The sequence below is a fragment of the Pomacea canaliculata genome, linkage group LG8 (assembly GCF_003073045.1).
Source record: "Pomacea canaliculata isolate SZHN2017 linkage group LG8, ASM307304v1, whole genome shotgun sequence".
NCBI lineage: Eukaryota > Metazoa > Mollusca > Gastropoda > Architaenioglossa > Ampullariidae > Pomacea > Pomacea canaliculata.
In genome coordinates, this window is record NC_037597.1 from 14,718,241 (window position 1) to 14,736,240 (window position 18,000).

Below are 18,000 nucleotides of genomic sequence, written 5' to 3' on the forward strand. Positions count from 1 at the left end.
TAGCTGATCGAACATCCTGTCCATGCACAGTCCTCACACAAAGGGTAATGAAGCGTGGAACACACTGCGCCGAGCGCAAACACAGAGATGCAGGTAAACAGAAACTATTCAAAGTCATCACAAGCCAAAGAATGACGATGACATCATCAAACAGGTGTTCCTACTGGTAAATGCATGCTCTTTTGTGCACACGTGTTCACTGCTGTCTTCGTTGTAACAAGAGCCTCTGAGCCCGAAGACTGAACATCATAGTTTATTAAAAATACTGAAGGTTAATAAAAATTCTGTATTAAAAGGACGGACACGTGAGCCAAAAGTGCACGATCTGTTAATATAAATACTGACAATATACAACACCGCGCAGCGTAAGAACCACAAAATAAAATACTGGCAGTCTACACACAGATGCATACACGTTGTCTGAGAACACCCTTGCCATCTTGTGCCGCTTTTCCTGCAAAGGTACGCATGTGCATACACACTGACATTCTACGTATAGCTAATGAATGAAATTTACAGAATGAATGAAAGCATGGAGACTTTTTTAAAAAAAAGGCCTTAATGAGATGAAATTATTTAATTAATCAAGTCCAGAAGATTGTTGTGATGTGGACGGAGAGAGTGGGGAAGGAGCAGGTGGGTGAGCGACTGGTACATCTACGATTCCTTGCAGATCCTAGGGTCCATCCCGTCTGGGCATGCGCAGGAGCGTCCGCCGTTGGCCGTTGGGAGACACAGGTACGTGCAGCCACCATTGTTGAAGGCGCAAGCGTTGGTAACTACAGAGAGGAAAGAAATTAAATAAAAAAAGAACTCAACTTCAGGATGAGCTATACTTGTTCGTCATCTCTATGTACATCTTCAAACTCTTGCTTTTTGTCTGGTGCTGCCATTTACCCGAGGATTTATTCAGCTTACGACCTCAAGTCATCGCTGCTACATTTTCAAATGTTTCAGTTCCAGCTCTCTTTTCGGACTGATGCAAATCTTTATTTTTCCATTGTTCAATAACGTGTGTACCTCATGTCTTGTGCCTAATTCATACACAAAAGTGGGAGACCCTTGGAGGCCGAACAAGATGTAACAATTGTCAATAGTGTGCCAACATTCTAGTGCACGTTTGCACTGTTATAAATGAATTAAAAACAATAGTATTAAATATAAAGTATTGTATTAAAGATATTACACACCCCTCTTTTACGTTACTTCAAGAATCAACAGCGACCAGAAATATACCAAATGGATTATTTTGCTGTCCGCTTGGACTTGACGGGGGAGAAAGCTTGAAGGCCACAGAGATTAGAGATCGTGCACTGTCAGAACTGATTCCCATTTAGCTCCAGTGCACTACAAAGTTATTTTTAGAAGGACTCTTCCTCCCTATGCTGTGAATTCACCTACCCACTGCTGTGTGTTTGTCATTTACAAAAGCAATTCCTGCTTGTTATTTAACCAAAGCTTTCAGTGCAAAATAAAAATAGCAGACAAACAAACACAAAACCTAAAACAATTTCCCTTTAATTTCAGCCCTCTCCATGTTCTCCTATTACTTTAAAATAAAAATGAAATATTAGGTTTCATTCTTATAATTAAAAAACGGTGAACCAATTTGGCTCAGGTGTACTAGATCGGTGTTATGTGACATTTACAATTCACCAAACTCCAAGACTTTTGACATTTTTCTCTTCTGTCTCTCTTTTTCATTAACTCTCCTCTCTCTACACACAAAGACAATTTACCTCGAGGACACACGTCTCGCACTGCTGTTATTCCATATAAGCGCCCGCTGCTGCCAAACGCTAGAGGCAGTGGAGGTCCCAGGTCTCCTCCATTCTGGTTAACATTGAGTATGTTTTTCCTGCAACCAAAGGCACGGATTACCTCAACCATTCACCCTTCATACCAGGCATTACAACCAATGTAAATTATGATAATAGAATTTGCATAGCGCATTTCCCCCACACGGAGGCTTTGCACGCTTCACTAGAGACCAGGGGCAGTAGGGAAAGGCCGTGTGATGTAGGCGTCACAATAGAACACAAACAAGCACAACATACAGACACGAACACGCACCAGTTACCAATACCATAACACGAAGGAACGCAGAGGAGTATTTGTGTGATGGGGGAAGGAAAACAGGATGCAAAAAGACTGCTCTGCTCTACACACAGCCATCGGCGTGTTTGATCTTACAGAGGGCATCCTGCCTCGGTGTGGAAGGTCAGTCGTACCAATAAGTAGCTGGCAATGGAACTCCTAAATATTTGCATGGGATAGTGATGACTGAAACTATAAAACAACACATGCAATCTATTCTGGCAACAATCGGAATGCACTTGACTGTATTGCAAGTAGTATATACATACTGTGGGCATAAAGAGCGACTTACTTGTTCCAGTCTGTCCAGTACAGAATGTTGTTGAGAATGGTCAGGTCAAATGGGTGTGAGGTTCCTTCCGAGACAACTCGCCGGCCCTGCCCATCAGACCGCATGCACTCCAGCCGCCTGTGACCTGCAGACAGACAAAGCCACGAACATTTGTGTGAGAACAGATGCACGTCCACACATGCACAAAATTTTAAAAAACTGTAATAATCAGATCTTTGCAGCCACGTTCCGTCACATTAAAATTGCTATACATGCGTGCGCACACATACACATTCTCACACCATTTATCAGACAATAATAAATAATCAATTGTATTTTCTTTCTTCATCTTTGTTGATAACATCTGATCGCCCCATCAGTGCCACACACCTGCATCAGTCCAGCACAACTGATGTGAGTACTGGTCAAAGACAAGACCGTTGGGCAGTCCAAGGTCAGCACTGACTAGGACACGGCGATTCGTGCCGTCCATACTGGCTGTCTCTATCTGGGGCTGATTACGATTCCAGTCAGTCCAAAAGATAACCCTGAAGTCAAAACATGGTTTGGTAATCCTTGACCAATCAAATCTCAAGATTTTCAAAATGTATGGTTGTGTAGTGTAACTTTACAGACATAAATCTACATTCCATGTTTGTGTGAAATGCTTTTCTAGGAAATATTAAATGAATGCTTTTTAAGAATACTTTTTGAAACATGGTACAAATATTTTAATGCGAGAAAATTATGTAAAATTTAGAAATTTGAGGCTGGTTGGCTTAGCAGTCAATAATACATACTGAACACCCACATCCAAAAGAAATCTTAAGAAATAAAAAGAATAAACAAAGAAAACACACAAAAACAGTTAATTTCTCTCATGTACACAACATCCAGGTAATGCTCTCACCCTTGACTTGGGTCCAGCACAATAGCCCGAGGATTCACCATGTCAGTGTTAAAAAGTGTCTTTCGAAAGGAACCGTCTAACCGTGACACTTCAAGTGTGTCAAGCTTAGAGTCAGTGAAGAAAATGTTACGTGACACATAGTCAATGGCAATGCCTTCTGGTGACCCTAGTCCTGTGTAATCATAGACAAAAGTATATTTATTGCAGAAAATCATACCAGCTGTTATAAGCAATATCTATTTCAAATAATAAAAAATGTCTTGTTCAAAACCATGTTGTTGAAAGTTCCTTGGCAGCATAATGGTCTCATCCTAATTTTTTGAAGATCTTTCACATTTATGAGTTAAATTCAGACTACTGGCGAATGACAGTCCACAAGAATAAAAAATGTTCACCTTCTACCAAAACGTCTGATGCTGAGCCATTCTGATAAACCCTATTAATACGGCCATAAGCAGCATCTGTCCAGTACAACCACCCATCCTGGCAATCTACATCCACGCCTACCGCCAGTTGACCTGCAACATGGGCAGAGAACAAGGTGGTATTTACAATGGCACAGTTCATGCAAAAAGTTTTGCTGCTCATATCTGTCTTTCCTGTAAATGCTAGGAAATTTTTATTTAACAATAAAAGCATCTTGACTTTTCACAAGAGACTCCACCTAAAAGCAGTGACACAGAAAGATGCTTGGCTTTGGGGGAGCAAACTCTGTGCCAACAGTGAACGGTAAAACAACACAACATTTTTAAGTGGGGTGGTTGCTCCCCTTGCCCCACTGATAAAGTTGGTGGTACAATGTATTTGAAATGATATTTAAGCAAATAATACACAAATGGACACATACATGTAATGTATACACACACACACAACTGTGCACCAAAAGTAAAAGAGATTTTTACAAGTACCTGGTACATATACAATCTGTTGACCAAACCCATCAAAATCTGCTCTTGCAGGCACTCGCATGACCTTGTAGCCTTGAGCATAAATGAGGTAATCTCCTTCTCTGGTCACAGCTGCATATACATCATGAAAAAATAAACATGCTAACAACCATGAAGACAAGATTTTTTTTTAAAAGAAAGACTGGGAAGAAATCACATTACACTAACAAAACGCTATTGAAATTTTGCTTTAGAAATAAATGATCGTAATACAAAAAAACCTGGAATAGCAAAAAAAAAAAAAAAACAACAACCAAAAAACAACCAAACAAACAAAAACAAAAAAGACAAAAAATGAACGACACAATGACATGCTAAAATTAACAGAAAGTTTCAGAAAATCCAGACTCACCACTACATCTACGACCATCACCACGGAAGTTCCTATTGCAGACACACACAAACTCCCCATCAGCACCCTTTACACAAGATGCATTAGGATCACACATACTCGGGTCTCTCTGACAATCTGGGACATCTGTCAGGAAAGAACCATCACAATATATAAATTGAAACAAAAATTAAAAAGAAACAAAGAAGTTATTAGACATATGCATAGAACTTGCTGCCTCTGCTATGTCACTCCCATAAAGAAAAGGTTTGTAAAACAGTTTCCTCAAGTCCCACATTATTGTCTTTTTCAAAGCAGAAATGTCTCCACCTTCTTGATTGATTGATAATGATAATAAATAAGGCATGGTATGTGTGCTTGGACAGGGATTATGCATGACTGAGAGCACAAGCAAATACACACACATACAAAAAATGTGTCACTATTACTGCGATTATGAAAGCAGTGCAATCTACTAGCAGTAATTTCACTTTCAGGAATTCCACCAAATAACTTTTTTATGACATGTGACATAAAGGGTAGAAATTCTGTTAAGACCTCATTTTCCCACAGAGTATTCACAAAACATACTTTTCTTAATAGACATCTCCATTGCTGCTGGAACACAAGATATAAGCCACCAACCTCGCTTGCGACAGGTGAAGCCATCCCCTTCATATCCACGGGAACACCGACACCGGTATGACAAAGCATCAGGATCATAAATACACTCTGCGTAGCGGTCACAGTTGTTAACTCGGTTGCATGGAACAACTGCAAAACAAAAATTCTAATGATCAAGATGTTGCAGTCAGCCTTCATGAATTTGATACTGAATCTTCTTTAGACAATCTTCAAGCACAAAGCAGGCGTACAAGATGAACCTACTTTCTTCACTGCAGACTTTTCCATCCCCTTGGAAGCCAGGATTGCACTGACATTTGTAACGCCGTGTGACAGTATCCGGAATACATCGAGCATTCGGATCACAATCATTGCGAACATCACATCCCTCTTCTTTACAGTCAAAGCCATCCCCTGTGAAAATGATACAAGTTCAAAAACCTTTTATTCAAATGGTATGAAAGCATACAGTAATGGTCTCTCTCTTTCACACACACACTTTCTCTATTTCTCTCTCTCTCTCTCTCACAAATGCATACACACAAATATACTTTACATGCAAAAGTTCAAATGGGCATCAAAGTGTATACACTTGTGGAACAGTCTTCCTATTGTCTTCAAAAGAGCCTACATACAAACTCTACAAAACACACACACAGGCAGGCAAGCACATCTTCATTTTCACATAAACTACATATGAAAATGCATGTAAACATATTTTGTACATACTCACCAGCAAAGCCACTCTTACAGCGACACAGGAATAAGTTCAAGTTAGTGTCAAACTGACATTCAGCATTTATGTCGCAGACATTTGCCTCTCGACAATCATACCGCTCACACCTGAGACCATCGCCATAGAAACCATAAGGGCACCGGCAGATGTACTGCCCAGTAGCTAAGTCAGAGACACATTCAGCATTGGCACCACACTGGTCACACCTGTCTACAACATTGAAGAAAAGACTCAGATAAGTAATGTCTTCTGAGAAACACTGATAAGAAAATGTTTTAAGGACCTAGGAGAAACTGTCACTACATGTCCGATAAAATAAAAGTTCTTGAAACATAAATAGAAACTCAAATTTTTAAAAGGCTACTTTGCGTTAAGTAGTAAATACAGCTGTTCTGAACTAGCTTGCATATCACATTGCAGAGTGTATTTAACACATGACAATATATTCCATAAGAAGATGATATACCCAGAGGTGTGCAGGTAACCCCATCTCCAGTGTAGCCTGCTTCACAACGACACTGATACACAATGCGCTGGATATCATATACACACTCAGCATTTTTGCTGCAGCGATCACAATCTGTACCTACCAAGCGAAAAAAAAAAAAATAGTATAAAAATAATTTAGCACAAATGTTTAAAGGTTTGTGTAAAATGTTATGCAAAAACATAATCAGGAAATGTTTTGTCTATCTTCCTATTTTTTTGTGTGTATATATATATATGTTTGTGTGTGTGCTTATGCATTAACTATCAAAAGCTACTGTGATTAAGAAATTTTAGCCCTGTTTTAAACAAATGTTTTTAGGCAGCAAACATGACAATCTTGAACAATAAGTTTTATAAGGCTGTCATAAAAAATTAAAGTCTTTTAATCTTCACAGAATACCAGGTTTCAAACCTTAGGAACAAATACATAACACTTGATGACAAAAGGAAAGAAGTGTTCCCAAAAAACAACTTGGAATAATTGAAGGGAGTAAAGCTATTGATAAAATTTTTAAAAATAAGAAGGAAAAAGAAAGAAAATATTCCTACTTTCTTGACGTTCGCAAGTATATCCATCCCCACTGAAATCATCCAAGCACTCGCAGACATACATGTTTGTGTCAGTGTCAAGGACACACTGAGCATTATCTCCACAGATGTCAGCTTCATTGCATCCAAATCCTACAGGACAAAAATGCATTGCAATTCAAATGATTGCAGCTGAAGCAAGAATTAGGGAGTGGGCAGATTAAGATATCAGCTTTTGTGTAGCCACTTGGCCAGTTGTGACAGAATTATGTCAAAGGCCTCCCATATTGTCAGCAGAAGTATGAAATCAGTAATGTACAACAACAAACTACTGCTGCAATGCATTGGTATAATGATAGTAAAATAAATCCATAAATAATTATTTGAAAAAATTTATAAAATTAATGTGTGAATAGTGTTTGTTATAAAAAGCAAAATTCACCCACACATTGTATTTGAAAAAGTTGACATGCATAAGCTTTACAGACAATTCCTGATTAAAATCAGCAAATATAGACCTTTTTAAAGACTTCATAGTCAGTAGTCTTGTTATCTGTTGCTAATTTTTGACAATCTATTGCATTTGACATTTGTTAAACTAAAATATCATTTCTTTTGATGATGGTAATTCCTCTCTCTCTATCTTTCACTCGCACCTCCCATGAACAGTATTAAAATATGTTCTGGGGGAACTCACGGATTGCTGTGCAGAGGATACCATTTCCTTTGAATCCTTGATTACACTCACACTGAGGCTGCATAGTATCACTGTTAAATACGCAGCGGGCATGGTCACTACAAAAGTTATCACCACACATCTGCTGGTCACCTGCAGTCATAAATTGAACAGTACAATAGCATGAACAGTATAGTTCTGGATAGCTGGTCATCCTGATAGCCAAGCATGCCAAGATAGCATGGTTACTGATAGATGTTCTGACAATAATAATAATCTTTACACACTAATCTTTCATCCTTTTTAATTTCAGAAATGCCACAGGTCTAAGACTCTTTACATTTGAGACTTTAATTAATTATGCCCATTCAACTCTCCTTGAAATCTCTACTTCTGTTTCTGCTGCTCCTTGAACTGTGCTTCATGTTTCACTATCTCTTTTGTCAGAAATGTCTGGCAAGCTAATGTAAATTGATCATATATAGATATATTAACCTGAAGTAATATAAAGCATATCTTAAATTAAACTTTTAGTCAAATGGTAATACTCACGAACGCAGGTGCGCCCATCACCTTGGTAACCAGGTAAGCATTGACACTGAAATGATCCTATTGTGTTTGAACACTGTGCATGCTGGCCACAGACACCCACTGTACACTCATCAATATCTGAAAATGGTTAAAAGTAGTAAATAAAAATAAAATAAAAAAGTGAAAAGAAAGTCATTCTGGGAAATTATCATTTGACTTCAACATTTTTCAGGTTATATGTTATTAATAGATTTGGTTCTTAACACCTTACTGACCAGTAAAACTATCAGATTCTTTTTCAGAATAGCTTATGTATAAAAAGCTAATATAAAGATGCCTAAATGCCTAACCAGTCAACCTTTCAAATACTTGCACAACCCAATGTAAATGTTCTGAAATGTATACATTCACAGAAGGATAAATATGTACCTACAGCTACACATTTCTAGCATTAAAAATAAAATATCTGCTTTTAACCTCTTATTTGGTAAGCTAGTACAACGCAACGCACTACTCTGAGTTGTATGTTCATGATTTTAGATTTAAAAAAAATTGAAATGTTGATGGAATTATCAATATTAATAATAGGATTTGTGAATATGAGATTAATATGCTGAACACAAAAGACTATAAACAATCCAACAGTCAACTATACAATAAACATAAGCATCAGCAAACAATTAATTAATTAGCACCATAATTTTAAAACAAAAAAACAGTGAGTGGATGAAGAGTGGGCAGGTCAGTAACTTTTTAATGCAAGATATTTCTTAAAAGGATGAGATATGAAGACTTCAAATGTTAGGCACAGAGAGACTGAAAGTAATGAAGGCACTGGAGAAGAATGTCATGGTCAAGTGTATCAAATGCAGCCAACAGATCCAGAATTTGACAGCAAGGAAATGGCATCAGGTTGCACGCAGATAGTAAGTCATTTATTATAACTCACAGCAAAAACATCTTCCTAGCATATAATCACCTACCTCGACAGTCAATACCACTACCATCAAAACCAGGTTTGCATATGCAGCGGTATGTGTCATCTGATGGGATACAGTCTGCATGCTCGTGACAGTTCAGCTCAGCTTCAAGGCAGGCATCCGTACCTGAACAGGTGTTGAGACATGATAGAAAGACTATTATCATCATGACTTAGGAACAAGAGTTAAAAAAAGAAGACTCCTAAAAAAAAGATAGTTTAATAAAATGTTATCTTCATACAGTTACTACATATAGGTTTGTTCACACTTTCCAGCATCCACACAACTGCTTGCCCTTTCTGCTTACATTGTCTCTGAAACCTCTGATCTACCACACACTCTCTCTATACACTCTGTTTCTCCACTCACCCACTCTCACACACACATGGATATGCTTTTCTCCAACATCAACAATCTCTCAAACTTTTATTAAACTTATGTTTGTGCCACTTAGCAATAAAAAGTTATTATTCTAATCAGTCAGTCAGGTTAATAAATGGAATGTAGAGTTCTCACCTGTGAAGACAGTAACTTTATTGGACATGGCATATCGCAACACCTGATCTTTGTCATTATGAACAACATAGTTCCTTGTGACCGACAGGCGCATGGTATCTGGCCTAACTGAAGGGTCAGCTTCGCATTCTACAAAGGTAATAGTTGTATCCCATGTGTATCGAAATGCTATGTCATTCACACGGTATGAGCGCACAGAGAATGCCTTGATCAAACCTGTTCATAAATAATGACAAATAAATTAAAGACAGATGAATAGCATAAATCAACATGTATTAAATGCCCCCACCACTGATTTCTTCCACAAATTCTTTACAAAACAGATTCCTTGGTCACATGATAAATGTGTCCAGCTAAACAGATGGCTGTATGTTCAAAACTGGGAAACTCCTTTTGTTTTAGTCAGTGGCAAATAAATACCTTATTTATCAGGAAAGGTATTTGGTATTTTATATAGAGCCAGCAACTAAGGCTATATCACAGCAGAACAGCTGGCCTATGGAACTTATACCCAGTCAATAAAACTGAGAGTTTTTTAGGGGTCTCTAATGTTACCAAGATGTACTGCTGACTTAAAAAATCTGTAGCATTCAAATGATTGAATGACCTTCTTAAGATTATGGATGCATAAAATGTTTCACGATGGTATCTAATATTTTAAAAAGAAATTAGATATCTAGAAACAAAAGATGCAGACAAGTCTACCATACCTGGGCTAACCCTCTTGTAATTTTCATGGTAGTCACTGATTGAAATTTTGGATCCGAGAACAATGTTTGGGAGGTCACCCTCAATGTGAGTGTCCATGCGCACATTGTTCAGAGCATCATGTCCAAAGAACCGTTGCATAATACGCACTGTGTGAATTGTACGGTCACCACGCTGGAAGTTTATGACTGAAGTTCGATTGAAAACTCCACCTGTTGATAATTCAAGAGGTTAATTATTACATGTAACAGGCACAAGAATGTAGTATAACATGCATACATGAGCTATGATAATAAATTTGTGACAAAATGTTGAAAGGTTAAGACCACTGTTGAAATGTGTTGATGCAGGGCACAATACAAAGACTAGTCTGACAGTAAGATATTGTACCCTAGGTAACAGATTATCCTTAATTTTCTATTACTCTCTTAAAATTTAAATTTTATTCTTGAAAAAAACCCTCCAGCATTCTTTCCATCTTTATTAACTTACCTGTCAAAGAATAACCATTTACAGCTTGGTCACTACCTGGTATGGCAAAAAGCCAACCAATAGAACCACCTATTGTATTCAAGGTTTGCATTGATGGTCCCAAAGAGCTTGACACACGACTGATAGCAGTGTATGTTCGGCCATCTGATGTTACAACATAGGTGTGCATATCGAGATTTGACAGTGTCAAACCATTTAAAGTGCCATGGACTTTTCCATTTAGTCGCTGGGGAACATCTGAAAAAAACCCAGAATAAAGTAATTATACATATATAGTAACCTTATATAATATATATATAAATAAAGTGGCCTTACTGTCAAATATTTGATGAATTTGTAAAACCTTTTTGTTTGCTGCATTGTATATATACATAGTAACATATTATAGTAAAATATTTGATAAATTCATTAAAGCCCTTTTGTTTGCTACTCATGATGAATGTGCACCAAGAAAAAATATAAAGAAAACTTTGTTACTAGAACTTTTTTCCACACTTCGGTACCTTAGTAACCTTTAATGCTTAAAAAAAAAATTCAAACATCAATGCATGTTGCTGGGGTTTTTTTTTTTCATTCTAACCACAGAATGGTTCTGTTGAAGAAAAAAAATGACATGCAATAACAAGAAATATTTTGATAAATGTAGCTACTGTCACACCTATATGATGTAAAATCTTTATTCTCTCACCTCTCTCCAAGCAGTTTTTGCCATTGCCATAAAATGGAGGAAGACACTGGCAGCAGAAACCCTGGTCAAAGTCTAGGCATCGAGCATTGATGTGACATTGTCTGGCACCTTCAAGACAAGTACGAGCCACGTCCACTTCAAAAAAGGTCACTGGAAATAAAAACAGACCAGTCTTAGATTCACATCAGTTGAGAAAATAGCAAGTTAGCCCTAGTCCCACAGTGACACACAAACCTTCCGATCTGACATCAGAATTTCTAAAATGTGACCTACTTACCCACTAACATGGATCATGCTATATTCAGATACTAGAATCATGCAACTCACAAAAAAAAACAACATAAAAAAGTATGATTCTTTATATATACATATGAACAAATCTATTATATACTTCACTAATTTGCTATCATAAATTTTCCTCACATTGGTATAAATGAGAATCATGATGTTCATGTTAGATTTTATTTGACATACCTTTTCCAGTGTTGGCATCAGCTGATAAGATATTGCCTTCAGTGCCCACATTGCCTATTTGGAACATCCACAATCCTGGTATGTTGACATTTGAACCACTAAAAATACAGGAGAAAAAAAAAAAATGCCTGAAAAGCACCATGTGGTTGGAAATGTGGTACAATCAACTTAATGATGTCCATTGCAATGATGCTTATGTTTAGAAGCAGTGGTGTGTGATAGTAAGAAATATGCGCAGAATGAGCAGAATTAAAAATAATGTTATATGAAGCTGAAATGAGCACCACGAAAATATTTCTTAAATGTTACGAACCATCCTCCCTTGAAAATGTGTTATTACATTAAAAGACAAAAATAATTATACGCTGAGCATTTTAAACAACTGCTGATTTAGGGATGGGAGGCTCACGATTAATTAAAAACTCACTTGACAAAAGCAGCTGTGGTGCCAGAGCCTGGAAGAAAGAAGCCTGTCGTTTCACTTCCACTATCAAAGCCTGCCTGTGCTGGAATCTCTGGCACAGTGGGGGTCAGCTTTCCCTGACTTTTGATCCATTGCATGCCACCATCCAGGTATTGGAAAATAGCAAAGGATGACTCCCCATCCGTTACAATAACAAGTTGGAAAGTGTTCACCTATTCATTCATAAAACGAGAAACTATGACAACGTGTGAAATTTCAGTTTCAGTAGACTTACCTGTCATGAAAATCATGAATTATATCGTATTTATACAGATTGTTGCAGTTTAGAAGTGGATGTCAAATGCAAGTCATGTTAATGTAGAAACTATGATTCCATTGAAAACACATTTTTCAACATCAATGTGAAGGATAACAATTACTGTAATAAAAAAAAAAAAATTCTTTTGAACCACTGCTTATTTAACTTGTGCATGAATGGGGAATTTTTTTATATTACACTATACCGCCCCATCCACAGTCCTTAGCAGGTTTAACTTTCTACAGTTCAGAAAATCTCTCACAAAAGTTTACAATTATTTTTAAACTTAATAATTTTAAAAAGGAACAATATGTTTACAATGGCTGTACCTTGTCAGATTGTTGTCTGTAATAGCCCACTTTCTCCCATGTGACAATAAATGCTGTTGATGGGCGGAAGAAAACTTTTCCCAAGAAGTGGTTATGAATATCTGTTGCTGCTCTCTGCAAGGTTTCCTGATCTCTAGCTTCTCTACAGAAATAAAGTGAAGGAAAAGGAAAAATAATAATATATAATACCTAATAATAAAGAGAGCATAAGTTTGGAGGTGAGTTGAATACACTGTACTCAAAGGACTGTAAAAGAACTGACAGTTGAAGCAATTTTAAGCAACAGCATACAGACTACATAGTAGCAATTATGATTGTGGATTGACAAAGATGAATAAAGTTTGAACAGAGGAGCTAGCTAGTTATGCAAGGTATTTTGGAAAAATGTGGGTTCTGAGGTTTTAAAAGTAGTCATGGTTAAAAAAGAAGGTAGACAATTCCAACTGCTGGGGCTGGAGAAAGATAAGCACCTATTGAATGTCTGTTGTCTAATTCTAGGCACAAAATGGAAGTCAGCACTAGCCAATAGTAGAGAACACCTTAGGTGATTAGGTATCAGTATCTCTGACAGATGACATTCATAATACCTGTAATGTCACAGCACAGTAGTGCTGATAGGTAACATGGCATTCATACTTAAATGTAGTGTCACTGCACAGTAATGCTGATAACATGGCATTCAAATTAAATGTAATGTCAGATTACATACTAATTTCTTCAATATAAATGATATTTCAGTGAACAGCAATGATTAAGTTAAAGGCAAGACAAAAAAGAAAGGTCATCAAAGAGACCAAATGTTCCATCACAATAGAAACAGAAACGAGCAGAACTCACCTGTAATAGACCCGTCCAGAAATCCTTGTATCGATGTCAGCCATGAATGGAGCAATGAGCTTAAGGCCAAAAGGAAGGGCCAGATCTCCTCTGTATGCAGGTACTTCTGATTCAAATGACACATGGCCATTAAGATTTACCTGAAATGCAAGGTCAAAGGTAAGCTGCATCACCTGTTACATATAACTTGAAAAAAAAATGTGAACTCACATCTTTTTAAAAATCACCTGTGCTGCAGCAATCCAGTCTAACAATAAAAAGTGATCATGATTAAAAGAAAATATTTAATTATCAATATTCGCTACATTGATTCATATGGTGTGTATGTATATCAGATGATGAACAGTTATGAAAGCATTTAAGTATTGGTCATCAGGGTGAAGAGTTGGGTAATGCAAGTTCATGATCGAACAGATTGATGCAGTGGTTGACAAAACTTTCCAGTTAGGCATATCGTAGGCATCTTAGGTGATGGTGAGTAGATCCTGCTTAAATATGCAGTGCACAATGATTTTCCTTTCATCTTTTTTTTCTTTCCTTATGTTAAAAAAGAAGCAGCAATGGTACCCTCAACATCATTTCCCATAATGTTGTCACTTAATGGATCATCATCATAATTTTAGCAACATGTCAAATATTTTTAAAAAGCAAACAACGAAAGAAAGTACAGTAAATAAGAACGCTGTACTAGTGGGAGTTATTAAGGGTAATTCTGGTGATGGAATTGTTGGGTAGAAATATGGGAGTGATTATGAGAAAATGAGAATAAGGTAGTGCTGGTTGTTGTACAAGTGACTGCTTAACACGAGATTTACATCGCTTATTTTATGTCTTTCCCCATCATCAGTCCTTATAGTTATTCTGAATGCAAGGCAAGAATTTTGCCAAGTACATCTTAGAAAATTGCTAAGTGACCTATACTAGTCAGTTTCAAACTGATTAATCTGTCGTAAAAGATCTTGTGTCCCGTCCTCCATTTCAGTCCAACTGTCTAACTGCATGGCTTTCAGGGAACCATTGCACATGTGGAAGATGAAAGATAACCATTATACTGTCTTAACCTTCACTCGCTGACTCGGTCTGGCAGATAACCGCCGATAGCCTTTTCCCGACCGCGCTCCCCGCGGCCGAAATGTAATGCGATAAAATGGTTCCTCAGCATCTCGAAGTTGATCATGTCAGCTTATGCAGTGTCTCAACATGCTGCTTAGAGAGCCAGAAAGTTAACCACTGATTTCTAATTTCAAAGCGGTGATTATTTAAACTGCTTTAATATTAGCCCATTGCGATTATTTAATTTTGTACCGTCGACGTATTCTAAAACTGAAATCTCGTCTCTTTGAAAACAATCGACTTCCTACACCTGAAAAGTTCTCTCGCGGTAATAAAAGTTGCAAAGACAACCAGGGAAAAACTACACACAGGATGGTTACAATTAAGGTTCAGTTAAGCAGTCAAGTTATGCAGGAAATTATGGAAGTGACATCCGTTGTAGGAAATACACGGAAATTCCTCTCATATGCTGCATGGATGAACTGTGTAAATTCTCCCTGCCCGTGCCCCGAGATACAGAAGTATGAAGAACGAAAGGTACAAGAGTCCCGTGATCTTCCGGTCGTAGGGGTGGTGAGGAGTAGGGTACGTGGAAAAACCTCAATATATCTCGAGGCTATCTTATGCGAATTAAGGTGGTCCCCATCTCTTTCCTACTCTGCCATACCTTTCTCAAACATCCACTCAATCTGGATTACTGATTCTGGAGAGAAATAAATTTTCATCCAATGGTTTGTTCTATCGGTTGCCTAAGGGTAACATGTGTTCACCGCGTTGCTAGGTGTAAACTCAGCCAATATGTGTGGGTTCGTCATGTAGTCGGGTAACTGTGATGTATGAGAAGGCAGCAATAGATGACCATTGCTCCCCTCCACGTGTCCTCCAATCTAACTGTATAGTGTAATGTTGATTTATAAAAACTGAGATTAGTAATCTACTGTGTGAATCAGCAACAGTAATTTCTCCACGGATCTTCAGGTCGGTAAACGATTTCTGCTTCCCACGACTCTGCTTGGCAGCACATATAGAACTAGGGGAAGTAAACTCTTCTTTGCAGCGGATTGGAGAGTGCCTGGATGGATGTTGCCAGAGATTAAAAGAAGATAAGCAATCACTGCCGCATCAGTTGATAGCTTTACAGGTTCAGTGTATATGTGTCTACACCACGTCATTTGGTGCCAAAAGTTGTTTTTTTCCCCCATTGGTTTATATCTTGCATAGTCACTCCGTATGGACAGAAATCATTTGTGTGGTTTTCGGTTTTATTCAGCATCTTAAGAAATAAAGCTTTCAAACGAAATCGTGTTTCCCACCCTCTACGACCCACCCACATCCGCACCCCTACCGCTGTGCTTAAAAGAAAAAAGTCGCTACAAGGGAACCTGTTTAAGAGGTGAACATCAGCGTATCATGCACAGGTCCCCCATGAGCGAGCTACTACCCATCACCTCACAGGTTTTGTAGCTACAGGTCCTATACACTGGCTTTGTGGCTGAAAAGGGCAGGAGGGGAGGTAAGCAATGCAGGAAGCGGCGGTGATGATGTTAGCTGTTGAATTTCAATCATTCGAAGCCGGCGTCGTCTGCCAAAACGCATTTTTCAGGGCGCGCGTCTTGCCAGCTAACCCGCCGAACACCTGCCCTGCAGTGCGTGTCGAGAGTAATTGGGCCGGCGCCGTGGGCACTTTATTTACACTGCTGTAGTGTTTGAAACTCGTGTTCTCAACATGTGATAGCCAGGAAACACTTGCTGAAATAACTTTTAAGTACTGCTGATGCTAGAGAGCGAACGTGATCTCCGTGGTCTAAAGAGGTTGGTGATGCTGGGTGATTGTTTTTTTAAATGTCTGGTAGGTTACAAGAGTACAGGGCACTCCTAACTATGCGCCTGTCTGTTGTGTGATAATTCTTTTGAACGCTACCCAGGTGTTTCACGTAACACTGTAAGCGAGGACGTGTGAATATGTGTGAAATGGTGTCTGTGAATGCATCTATGAGTGAAAAAGTGTGTATATGTCAGCAAGTGAATGTGAATGCGTGTGAATGTCTGTGTTGGGGAAATACATCGCGAATACAGGATGCATGTAAAACGCAATTGATTCCAGAGTCAGCACCTTTTAACGGAAGACACCGGTGGTCTAACTGTAGTGTCAAAACATCTATTGTCCATGGTAATAAATTCGTGAAGGTCGTACAAAAATGTATTTTAGAACAGAAAGATGGCAACAAAAATTAATAAAACGCAGAGAAATGAAAACAAATCAAGCAAAGTTAAAAAAAAAAAGTATCTTTCGGGTTTGATAGCAATAAACTGCAGGCAACTCAGTTATACAGAAGAGTTCATAGTCTGCATGTATACTCCTGACTGAAAAACGCATATGCGTGCGTACTCACGTAAATTGATGAAAAAGACGAGTTGAAAAAGACAATAGGAACAGATAACTGAATCTCGTCAGTACTAATGTCGTCTGCAGGCGGGAGGCTTTCGTCTCCCTGGCGAGGGCCGTATGGGTAAAACAGCTGAGGAGACACCGCCAATACTGATGATAGGCTCGCCGCCAGTAGCATCGCCAGCCTCGTCCACCCCATCGCTAGAAGTTATCGCCGGCCTCTTCTGTATTCTCGGTGCGAGGATTGCAGCTAAGTCCTGAAACGCTGTGTGTGCGTCTGTCTAGCGTCCCGTCTATTCTCTTGCCTGCAGCAAGGTTCAAGTAACAGCAAGGGTGTTTTTTCCCCTCCACCTCTCTCCTTCTTCTGATGAGCTAGCTGTACCTGGCGCTAAAGCATTCTTGCATACATGAGGCTTAGGGCCAGATAATTGTCTGCATACACAACCCTTGGCCTCGAGGGCCGACTACACATGCGCGTGTGTTCAAGACAGGTTAGAAGTAGTGCCAGTACGTGCCCAACCGTCTTTTTGTACAGCTTGAATATGATTGGTCCAGACGTCGTGACGTTATCGTGAAGCTTCTGTGTAGGATGCTGCAGCGGTAAATGACTTCTGTGTGAGAAGAAGGGTTTCTTCTCTACTGTTGTGACCACTATTGTTTGCACAGGGCGGT

General features: G+C 38.5%; 1 protein-coding gene across 1 annotated transcript; it reads right to left on the minus strand.

Moving 5' to 3' along the window:
- Positions 1 to 235: 235 nt before the first annotated feature.
- On the minus strand, positions 236 to 17,988 carry LOC112570460 (nidogen-2-like). The gene is made up of 25 exons (XM_025248883.1): positions 17,333 to 17,988; positions 13,887 to 14,026; positions 13,050 to 13,191; positions 12,426 to 12,634; positions 11,999 to 12,096; positions 11,525 to 11,674; positions 10,837 to 11,073; positions 10,347 to 10,556; positions 9,637 to 9,852; positions 9,124 to 9,246; positions 8,162 to 8,278; positions 7,631 to 7,762; positions 6,955 to 7,086; positions 6,383 to 6,502; positions 5,914 to 6,126; positions 5,445 to 5,594; positions 5,202 to 5,330; positions 4,578 to 4,703; positions 4,187 to 4,297; positions 3,674 to 3,796; positions 3,279 to 3,450; positions 2,759 to 2,916; positions 2,390 to 2,513; positions 1,740 to 1,858; positions 236 to 779 (listed from the first exon to the last, which is right to left on the minus strand). The coding sequence occupies exons 1-25, from the start codon at positions 17,525 to 17,527 to the stop codon at positions 658 to 660; spliced, it is 3,768 nt and encodes a 1,255-aa protein (XP_025104668.1). The 5' UTR covers positions 17,528 to 17,988; the 3' UTR covers positions 236 to 657.
- Positions 17,989 to 18,000: the final 12 nt, after the last annotated feature.

What these genes read in the sequence shown, in the direction of transcription:
- LOC112570460 (XM_025248883.1), bottom strand. Translation starts at nt 17,527, where the DNA reads ATGGGGTGGACGAGGCTGGCGATGCTACTGGCGGCGAGCCTATCATCA. An exon ending in CAAAAACTGCTTGGAGAGAG is followed by an intron (nt 11,074 to 11,524) that starts GTGAGAGAATAA and finishes GGTTTTTTTCAG; the next exon opens with ATGTTCCCCAGCGACTAAAT. An exon ending in TTACAAGAGGGTTAGCCCAG is followed by an intron (nt 9,853 to 10,346) that starts GTATGGTAGACT and finishes ATTTATGAACAG; the next exon opens with GTTTGATCAAGGCATTCTCT.